The 11609-nt window shown below is 42.8% G+C and overlaps 1 protein-coding gene across 1 annotated transcript; it reads right to left on the reverse strand.

Moving 5' to 3' along the window:
* Positions 1-5008: 5008 nt before the first annotated feature.
* Positions 5009-11405, reverse strand: LOC118937336 (uncharacterized). Its single transcript, XM_036935218.2, has 5 exons — positions 11141-11405; positions 10336-10444; positions 9357-9476; positions 9090-9168; positions 5009-8997 (listed from the first exon to the last, which is right to left on the reverse strand). The coding sequence occupies exons 1-5, from the start codon at positions 11287-11289 to the stop codon at positions 8906-8908; spliced, it is 549 nt and encodes a 182-aa protein (XP_036791113.1). The 5' UTR covers positions 11290-11405; the 3' UTR covers positions 5009-8905.
* Positions 11406-11609: the final 204 nt, after the last annotated feature.

Consider the following 11609-nt stretch of genomic DNA (forward strand, 5'->3'; position numbering starts at 1 on the left):
TCCTCCTCTTCCACCTCTCTCTCTCTTCGTCTTCTCCTTCTTTATGGCCAACATTTAAAGCCCTGATGGTCTCGCTAAGCTAGCATTTGTCTGGAGGGCTTATGGAGGGGGTGGGCAGAGGTAATATTTACCATGTGTGAGGGACTTCATAACTCACCACTGGCATAGGCAGTTTTCATAGAGTTGATGGGGTGATATTAGAGGCATGGTATAGGCAGAGTGAGACACTCTTTAGATAAGGTTGAGGGGAGGTTAGGGGCATGGAGGTATGAAGAGGTTACCGCAAATGACTATTTCCCACTGCAGGAATGACCTGCGAGATAAACAAAGATGATAGATTATTTGAGGCTGCCAAATATAATAAAAAACAAGAGCAGTAAAACCTGAAATCGGTTTTCTTGATGAACGCTCCACACACTGGTGACCTTACTTATAGAGATCAAAACTACATTTCAAGGAGTGACACTTGCTACCCATAACCCTCCGTTTAACTTTCCATGGCTACGTCCAAAATGGCACCCTATTCTCTGCACAGTGTACTACTTTTGACCAGAGCCCTATGGGCCCATGGTGCTCTGGTCAAAAATAGTGCACTATATTCACTCTTAGAAAAAAATGTGCTATCTAGAACCTAAAAAGGGTTCTTAAGCTGTCTCCATAGGATAACCCTTTGAAGAACCCCTTGGGTTCCAGGTAGAACCCTTTTTACTTCCATGTAGAAACCTGTACATGGAACCCAAAAGAGTTCTACCTGGAAGCAAAAAGGGTTCTACCTGGAACCAAAAAGGGTTCTCCTATGGGGACAGCCGAAGAACACTTTTGGTACCCTTTTTTCTAAGAGTGTAATGAATAGGGTGTCATTTCTTCCCCAGTACTCTCTCCCCATGCTCATTTTCCCTGGTCGTCAGGACCTTGGCTGTCAGAGGGTTGTTGGACGAGTGCAGCCTCTCACAGTGACAGGTATTCATGTGTGATTAATGGGCCAGGACCAGCTCTGTGTGGGTGAGGCAGAAGTCCTATCAAACCAGAGAAAATCACAGCAATTAGTGACTGACTGATGAGGTCACTCGCCATGCTGTTTCCTGCTGGGGGTTTAGAATATCCTGTTCACCCTGACACTACTCAGAAGGACTATAATACACCACAGAGACACGTAGATAAAGGCTTTGTCCATCCTGTTTGTGTTGCATTTGTTTCCTGCAAAGCTGAAGACATTTGTTTAGTCTCTGAGTCATTCAATTATAAGAACCCAGCATTCAAAATGCAGCACAAGCAATTGACAAAATGAAAGATCCATCCTATTCTCATCCATAGGGATCAGGCGTGTGTGTGTGTGTGTGTGTGTGTGGGGGGGGGGGGGTCGACATGGGAGCGTAAGGTGTTTTTAAAGAGGAACCAAAGAGCAATCTCCATTCCTGTCACCTGTGTTCTGACCACCCCAGAGGACAGGGGACACGGGCGGACCTGGACATCTGACCCACAGATTTAAAATGGAGGCTTGAACAAGGCCCCTCTATCACCAAGGGTCCAGAGTGATGAACTACACCCACACCTCCATGAGACAGCAACAATACATCCCTTCAATTCCTCCCTCCCTCTGTCCATATCTTCCAATACCTCCTTCTCACTCTCTCGCTCTCTCTCTCTCTCTCTCTCTCTCTCTCTCTCTCGCCCTGCACGAGTGTCCAGCCTTCACCTAGGTTTACCCATTCGACTCATCCCCCCCTTCAACTCTCCACCCCTTCACCTCTCCACCTCTTCTCGGATCCATCCATCCCTCCACCCAGCCCACCACCTCCTCAACCCCTCCTTAAAGACATTGCGGAGATGCAATCATTTCCAAACTCCTTGTGAGTGATCCCCCAGCCCGAACGTATGCGTGTTAGGGTGTTAGGGTATTCAGGCCCACGGGTGGCAGATGACTGATAGCGCTGTGTCTGCGAGAGGAAACTGAATGATGGCTGTTGGACCACATGGTAACAGAACAGAGGGTGTGTATTTAGACAGAGCTGGGGAGAGGAAGGAGAGAGCAGCAGCCAAACCTACCCTGTCCTGCAGCTCAGATCCTACCAAGTCAGCACAAGCAAGATTATTAGACTTATCTAACATTATCATACCTTGTATCATACCTTTCTAAGGCTGATAAGTCATTATTTTGTAGAATCACTTTATGCAACGTACATTAAATCTGACCTAATTAACACATTATAAATGCATTAAAAGAACACCATAATATTTGCACGGTAGGTAGTCTAGTGGTTAGAGTGTTGGGCCAGTAACCAAAAGGCTGCTGGTTGGAATACCTGATCTGACAAGGTAAAAAAAATCTGCCGATGTGCCCTTGAGCAAGGCACTTAGCCCTCATTTGCTCCAGGGATGTCGTACTACTATGGCCGACCCTGTAAAACACATTTCACTGCACCCATCTGGTGTATGTGACAATAAAACATATTTGTTGTTAGTCGGTATAAGTGATCCAGTATATCTGAGTAAGTTGGGGGAAAAAATGACTATGAGTACTCTGAGTAGTCTTTTGCCAACTCACACCTGGCCCTGGCCATTGTAGCAAACCATTTCCTTCCAGTTGAAGTGATTCGGAAGAACCTCCTGTGTGCAATCAGGTCCGCCCACACAAACAAACCACAACAGACTGTTTACAGGACAATAATCATACTCACATATTGGTAATTAGGTGTCAACGGCACCCTCAAGTCTAGCAACCCTCTGGAAGGTATTGATCCCTAAGCTGTGGTAAACAACACAGAGTTAAATGGAAGACACAACCACCAGTAGTCATAATAGCTTTAATCCGCCTTAAAATTTGGGCTGGACAGTTATCAACCAGACGGAAGGGGGCGGGAGGGGGGGGGGGGGGGGGGTTCTGACAGCGCTATTGCCGATGACGACTGACAGGCGAAGGTTTTGGAGCACTGGTTGTGGTGTTGGGGAGGAGTGACGCATTGTCTCCTGGGTAATGCTGGCCTACGGTAATGAGTCCTCAACGTGGCTGTCTCCCAGGCTCCCGGCTTGTCTGGAGGAGGAAAGTTTACTACAATTTATGTGATCACAGAAGCTGATAAGCCCAGGGGCCGTATGTATCAAACATCTCAAAGTACTGTAGAAGTGCTGATTTAGGATCAGTTTTTTCCTTTGAGATCAAAATTAATAAGATTACATGGACAGAAAGAACCTGATCCTAGATCAGCCCTCCTAATCTGTGATGCTTGATACATACGACCCCAGCCCAGCTTTGCAAGGTGGCTGTGGGATTGTTGTTTTTGAAGTTGTGCTGTTTTGGGTTTCTCCCAAAGAATAGACACGCACACATATGCACATGTGCACACACCCCTCCCCTGCCACACCCCCTCCAATAGGGTTTTTCAAATCTCCAACTCGGCCCAGCCCTCCTCGATTTAATAAGGAATTACAATTATTTGTCATTCTAATCTGTCTAGTCAGACAGAAGGAGACGTAAAGACGACGGTAAGGCCATGTTGGACAACAGGGCGTGTGTATGATTCATCACTCTGTCCTCCGGCCCCAGATTAATATTTGAATGTAATTATTACTTCCCTAGCCATTAGCGTACTGGCTAAATGAAATCATGTGAAAGAGGTATTTCATTAAAGTTACCACAGATGGGGAAAGGAGAAATCACTGGAGAGGCGATCCCAGTCCTAGATGACCGATGGGACCCTACAGACAGACATGGAACACTCAGGGTTCTGGAATGCTGTTCTGCATTTTAATGTGGAACTGGTATGATCGTTGCAGTGTAGCCATGGCTATAAAACATTCAGAAGGACATCCCTTTATTATTTAGGCCACAATAAGCAAGACATAAATCAATGACTAGATCGAAATGTTTGGATTGAATTGGATTTCATACAAACACTTCTAATGCGGAAATATCGAGTCATTGAAAGGGGTCAGCGGCTTTATAAATAGGCTGAATGAAATACAATGTACAAGGTGAACAGGTGTTGAGAGCCACAAAAAAATGCATTATAGTCAAAATATTAGAAGACCAATATAACTCATTTTAAATAAACTTGATTCATAAACATTTTCTAAGGAATGTATTACTTTATTTGTCTTCTTTAAAAGGACAACAAATTGTATTTAAAAGTGTTAGCCTTTCAGACAGACTGTTACTGTACCTATCATACATACGGTAGATCTTTTTTTGAACAGAGCTGCAGTTCAATCAATTACAAAACTAACACCCCCACCACTGTTTAGGTGTGTGTGTGTGTGTGTGTGTGTGTGTGTGTGTGTGTGTGTGTGTGTGTGTGTGTGTGTGTGTGTGGGTGTGTGTGTGTGTGTGTGTGGGTGTGTGCGTGTGCGTGTGTGTGACAACCACCCTCAGTGGAAGAAAGCCAAGTGGGGTGTCAGGTATGTTTGTTTCCCACTGTGTTAAAGACACACACACCACGCTGCATGGCTCTATACTCACATATCATTTGCACTGCTGCTATAAGGGCGTCAAAAGAAGGAAGACATTTTGTAAATGAGAGGTTTGGGGAGGATCATGCCATACAATAGATCCATACCAACTCAGATGGATCTCATGGGGCATTAACACACACACATATACAGACACACACACAGAAGCCGTCACAGTATGAATGTGGTGATCTGAGGCAGGGTGATCCTTAATGCTAGTGACTGGGTCACATGGTCATATGTAACGGAACCCTCCCGCTCTAGAACCATACTAGCTCCATTCTCCACTCCTCCACTGAGCTAATGTTCTGTCACAGCTAATGAGAGTGGTGGAACCAGAGTGATGGATCCGCTCTGGCATCTCCTCACAGAGAACTAGCATACACTCAGTGTAGTGGAGATAGAGATCTCTGCTCCTTAGACTCCTATAGGGAGGTGTTGTGTGTCAATGTGTATAATACAGGGAGACACATTCGCTAATTACTATTAGCTTGTGTCATGTTAGGTCCTTTCTTACTTTGAGCCAACGGTTTGTGAAAGAAACCTAGTTCTCTTCATATACTGTAAAACATTATGCATCAACTATCTTTAATTGTGAATTACACCAAAACAAATCCTAACAGTTTAACCATTAAGGCAAGGTGGTATGTGGGTTACAGTCCACAACAATAACACTGCCTTGTATAAAGCGAGCTGACACTTTTTACAAGGTTGGTTCCCTTCCGGCTAGAGGGGACAGCCTGTTTTGTCCTTGAGATCCTGGACCCAGCGTGGCTCTCATACTCTCAATGGTGATTTATAGATGGTATTGTTGTGCTTCTCAATATTGTTCAATACACAGCCTGTGATTACCTCGTCCCCCTGCCACTCTGGACCTTGTCATGGCTTCCTTCCAAATGGCACCCTATTCCCTATGTAGTGCACTACTTTTGATCAGGGCCCATAGGGTTCTCGTCAAAATGTGTGCACTATATAGGGAATAGGGTGCCATTTCGGACATAGCACCAGGCAGACATCTCAGACAGGGACTATAAGGCCCCTGATGGCCCTGGGGCCCCTTGTCAAAATCATTGTTTTGGGCAGGATTTTGATAGCCTGGAATCCAAACTGATATGTTCTGTTTTAATGGTGAAATTGAGCATATCAGTTTAGATTCCAGGCTATGAGTTTTTAGGGTCATTTCAGTTTTAATAAGAGGGAATTCAACACTGTTTGTGTTATGTGGGCAGGAAAAGGGAATGCACTGTCATGGGCCTGTCCTGTCTAACCATGTATAGCACCCGTTGAAAGGGCACATACAACAACGTACGCATGAAGACATGCACACAGCGTAGGATCATATGCACTCCAAAATACTGATGCCACAGGGAAGAAGTCGTAATACATCCTGTTCCCCAAAACACATAGTGAACGAGAGTTTGGCCATGCTTTCAAATGATCTGTAACTTGATACACCTAAAACAAAAACCATTTGCATCTGTTACAACATACACATGAAATAAACAGCTGTTAAATTGGACTGGATGGAATATGAAGTGGAACAGCGTTCATCCGCATTTGGATGGAGGACAGGACGATGCTAACTGTCAGATGGACATAAAACTGTCAATTAAAAATGATCTCTCAGAGCCTATTCATTTTGAAGTCAGTTCCACGACCACTATCCCAATTTAAGCCCTGATATTACCGTAGTGTCCGTGCTAGCTGAAGAGCTGTTTCAATTCAATCATTATATTGGATAACACAGTCACAGAAAATAATAGTCTACTTACTATCAGAATTAAACAATTTGTTGATCTCTTTGAGTACACATCATTCGGTTATATTACACTTCTTCAGAAAGCAGGGAAATCTATGCCCTTAAGCTGTGAAGCGTGGTGGTTCGTATGTGCTGGAAAAATGAAGAATCAAAGCAATAGTCTTTATGCAATGCCTGCTCTCTTCCTAGTCCACTTTCTCTATCCATAGTGAAATGCATAAAACTTTTCTTTGAAATATTGGAATTGCTGTGGTTTAATGATAATAAAAAGCCCATTTGTGCAGATAACCGTAACAAGACAAAGGAGCTTGCAGACACTGCCACCTATTGGCAAGAGAGGAAAGCCATATGGCTAAACTAAAGCATAGCATCTAACTCCCAAATGGCACCCTCTACCTATAAAGTGCACCCTGTGGGCCTATGTCAAAACTAGTGCACTATACAGGGAATACGTTGACATTTGGGATGCAGCCATAGACATTGATGTCCGTGGCAAAGTGTCTTCTAGCAGTGATCTGAAAAGCCTTCGCTGTGATGGATGGCAAAGCCCAGCTGACCATATTGCTGTGCTAATAAAAACCTGCCCTGCAATTCACATAGCTCACTGTGTTTAGTTTTTTTTTACCCCGGCACCATTGCTTTTAAGAGGAAAACTGGTTTAGGTGTCAAAAAGAACGATGCCCCTCAGACCGCGACTCACCTCAAGAGGTATAGAATGAAAGGAGAACTATATTTACAACTGCGTTTTCTCCCGGCTTGAGACAGCAGGAAAGACCTTACAGATGAAAGTTTTACCTCACTACTCCTTACTTGAACCTTTTGACTTCATTGCTTCATTACAAGATGGGCAGTTACCGTACAATAACAATCATTTTAAAATCGATAAGTAAAAAAAATAACAAGGATAAAAAGATACAGTGCCTCGCGAAAGTATTCGGCCCCCTTGAACTTTGCGACCTTTTGCCACATTTCAGGCTTCAAACATAAAGATATAAAACTGTATTTTTTTGTGAAGAATCAACAACAAGTGGGACACAATCATGAAGTGGAACGACATTTATTGGATATTTCAAACTTTTTTAACAAATCAAAAACTGAAAAATTGGGTGTGCAAAATTATTCAGCCCCCTTAAGTTAATACTTTGTAGCGCCACCTTTTGCTGCGATTACAGCTGTAAGTCGCTTGGGGTATGTCTCTATCAGTTTTGCACATCGAGAGACTGAAATTTTTTCCCATTCCTCCTTGCAAAACAGCTCGAGCTCAGTGAGGTTGAGTGGAGAGCATTTGTGAACAGCAGTTTTCAGTTCTTTCCACAGATTCTCGATTGGATTCAGGTCTGGACTTTGACTTGGCCATTCTAACACCTGGATATGTTTATTTTTGAACCATTCCATTGTAGATTTTGCTTTATGTTTTGGATCATTGTCTTGTTGGAAGACAAATCTCCGTCCCAGTCTCAGGTCTTTTGCAGACTCCATCAGGTTTTCTTCCAGAATGGTCCTCTATTTGGCTCCATCCATCTTCCCATCAATTTTAACCATCTTCCCTGTCCCTGCTGAAGAAAAGCAGGCCCAAACCATGATGCTGCCACCACCATGTTTGACAGTGGGGATGGTGTGTTCAGCTGTGTTGCTTTTACGCCAAACATAACGTTTTGCATTGTTGCCAAAAAGTTCAATTTTGGTTTCATCTGACCAGAGCACCTTCTTCCACATGTTTGGTGTGTCTCCCAGGTGGCTTGTGGCAAACTTTAAATGACACTTTTTATGGATATCTTTAAGAAATGGCTTTCCTCTTGCCACTCTTCCATAAAGGCCAGATTTGTGCAATATACGACTGATTGTTGTCCTATGGACAGAGTCTCCCACCTCAGCTGTAGATCCCTGCAGTTCATCCAGAGTGATCATGGGCCTCTTGGCTGCATCTCTGATCAGTCTTCTCCTTGTATGAGCTGAAAGTTTAGAGGGACAGCCAGGTCTTGGTAGATTTGCAGTGGTCTGATACTCCTTCCATTTCAATATTATCGCTTGCACAGTGCTCCTTGGGATGTTTAAAGCTTGGGAAATCTTTTTGTATCCAAATCCGGCTTTAAACTTCTTCACAACAGTATCTCGGACCTGCCTGGTGTGTTCCTTGTTCTTCATGATGCTCTCTGCGCTTTTAACGGACCTCTGAGACTATCACAGTGCAGGTGCATTTATACGGAGACTTGATTACACACAGGTGGATTGTATTTATCATCATTAGTCATTTAGGTCAACATTGGATCATTCAGAGATCCTCACTGAACTTCTGGAGAGAGTTTGCTGCACTGAAAGTAAAGGGGCTGAATAATTTTGCACGCCCAATTTTTCAATTTTTGATTTGTTAAAAAAGTTTGAAATATCCAATAAATGTCGTTCCACTTCATGATTGTGTCCCACTTGTTGTTGATTCTTCACAAAAAAATACAGTTTTATATCTTTATGTTTGAAGCCTGAAATGTGGCAAAAGGTCGCAAAGTTCAAGGGGGCCGAATACTTTCGCAAGGCACTGTACAGCATAAGAATTCATGGATCAAATAAAAAAGAAGACCTTTAAAGAAAACAAAAGCAGCGTGTGTATAAAATGCAGCGCTGCCAACACTGTCAGACGATGAGGGACGATCTGACGGTGAGCAAGCTGTTGCCATGCAATATGAACCATGGGCCATCATGGTGTCAGTATACAGTGCAGTCAGCAGAGGACCGCTGGGTACACAGGAAGTCACTCGTTATCTCTTTGTATCCAGGGGCGTCTGTAAGGCCACTTCCTGTTTTAATTTACAATGAGAACAATTAGTGACAACATTTTATAATTCATGTGCAGATGATACAATATATGTATTGGAGTTAACCATCTCACCTTCCATGAGATTATAGAGGTTGCAGTAGTTTGTGCCGTGATCTCTAATGGCATACCAGCTCTCTGAGACAGACATGGCCTGCAGAGAAAGAACGATTCTGGTTAGAAGAAGTGTTTAAGACCTGAGACATGTTACAGTAGTGTTGGCTGCAGATAACCCACAAAAAGAGATGTGATCCTTAAATAAGCCTACACATTATATTATTGTCCTTATATGTCATATGGATGTATAGAAATGACAACAGGATCCGAGAATATCCCTCCTACCGAGACGTGACAGTGGGTGAAGAACTCAAAGGAGACCAGACGGAACGTCAAGTCATCAACAGTCTTCTTAAATGGTGTGGTGTGTTTGGCTGCTATGAAGTGGATAGAGGCTGCCTGGAGCTGGGGAGCAGAGAGAAAGAGATAAAGAGAAAGAGATCAAGAGAGAGAGAGTAGACGGGTCATAGTCTGTAGTCGGAAATATGCAACACACATAGGGTTGTAAAACTACCAGTATTTTACCAAAGTTACTGGAATTTTCTCTACTTTTGGTCATTAACAGGTCATCTATGGCAATCTATGGTAACTTTGGCAATTTATACTTAAATAACTGAAAATATATATTCATATAAAATATGAAGTCAAGAGAAAACAGCTACATTTATTTTAAAAAGCATCTAAACAACAATGACAATTTCAAATTAACTGCAACTTTTCCAACAACTTACTTTTTTGACAACTGCCACCAGTTTGGCACCAAAACATTTACCACAATCACATATTGACAGAGTAAATAAAGTTGAGTAAAAATATAAAGGATAATTCATAGTGAAGCCCTCACATTAAACACCAATGGTATTCACTAAGTTGATTGATTATATTTAGGTCACAGGTGGTTGGTGGCACCTTAATTGGGGAGAATGGGCTTGTGGTAATGACGGGAGCGGAATGGTATCAAATACATCAAACACACGGTTTCAAGTTGTTTGATAACATTCCATTTGCTCCATTCTGGACATTATTTTGAGCCGTTCTCCCCTCAGCAGCCTCCACTGATTTAGGATGATGTTTTACAGCTTTGTTACAATGTTTTAGATTCAAATAATCTCAATTTATGATTTTATATATTTTACATGTTTTGAAAATTCCATAAAAGGCTTGAACGTTTCAACTTTGAAAGTTACCAGTAATATACTCTTCTTTTGCAACCCTAAACACACACAAGTAATTATACGATATAAAAAAAGCACACACACCATACCTTGTAGAGGCACCTCTGTCCCCCCATCACACAGCTGGACATGGTCCTCCACTGCTTGATCTGAGTGACCAGACCTTCATAGACCTGTCTACAGGGGATCCCAAAATACCTGTAGTAGGACCCAGAACATAGAAACACATCGATGAAGGGGCTTAATACTTAGTCTCGTCGGGCTATCAGCTTGTCTAGTTGAGAAGCTTGGGCCCCAGAAGCTACTCATTACTATTGTCCACCATAGTCATTTCAGGTAAAATGGCACTGGCACCATCTTGTGGATACAGAGGGTAGTGTTCAACTGGGCCTAACAGAACTGCTAATTCAATTCACAAGTGGTTGTAATAAATCAGCACTTTGTAAAGATATAGATTTTTATTTGGAGCCATTTTGCACAGAGAGCTATAATAAATTATTAGTCATCATGAGGGGCATGTCCATGAGATCATATGTTTGTATTTATTTTATTTAACCAGGCAAGTCAGTTATGAACAAATTCTTATTTACAATGACAGCCTACCCCGGCCAAACCCGGACGACGCTGAGCCAACTGTGCGCCGCCCTATGGGACTCCCAATCACGGCCGGTTGTGATACAGCCTGGAATCGAACCAGGGTCTGTAATGACACCTCTAGCAGTGCCTTAGACCGCTGCGCCACTCGGGTATGGGTCAGACCATAAAACAGCAAGAGTGAACAACAGCAACCATTTGTTTTACAAACATCCAGCACCGCAATAAAAACAGCATGCACCATCTGGTCAAAACATAGACATATAGTAATAGCATAGTAATGGTCAAACAGTAGCTTACCATTCTACTTTGCATTGTGCATGGAGAGGTCCCGCGGATGTGATCTTGAGATTTGAGGTCCCAAAAACTAGAGCCACCGCAAGGATCCACCCTGCCAAATGCATCTTGTGAAAAGTAATATTTTTTGAAGCAGTATCCAAGGAATACATTCACAACACCAACAACAAAGTTCTGAGGCCTGTCTTGGGAGACGGATAGAAAATCACAGGATGGTCATGTGCGTTTAGAGGAAAGGAAACAGCCTAAACTCAATTAACTTTAGAAAAAAAGATCCATCGTTCTACAGAGCAGAGACAGAGCTACAGAGGACAAGACTAGAGAGACATCTATGGGTCGTTGAAATGAAAGCATCTACTGTGAACTTGTAAACTGCTTCATCAATGAACATACATTACAGCCATACATTCCAGGCAAGTGCATGTTCAGGGTTCAATAATGTATTGGAGACTCTCCAAAAAGGAGAGAAAAA

The sequence above is a fragment of the Oncorhynchus mykiss genome, chromosome 11, assembly GCF_057628025.1.
Source record: "Oncorhynchus mykiss isolate SJ-2025 chromosome 11, ASM5762802v1, whole genome shotgun sequence".
NCBI lineage: Eukaryota > Metazoa > Chordata > Actinopteri > Salmoniformes > Salmonidae > Oncorhynchus > Oncorhynchus mykiss.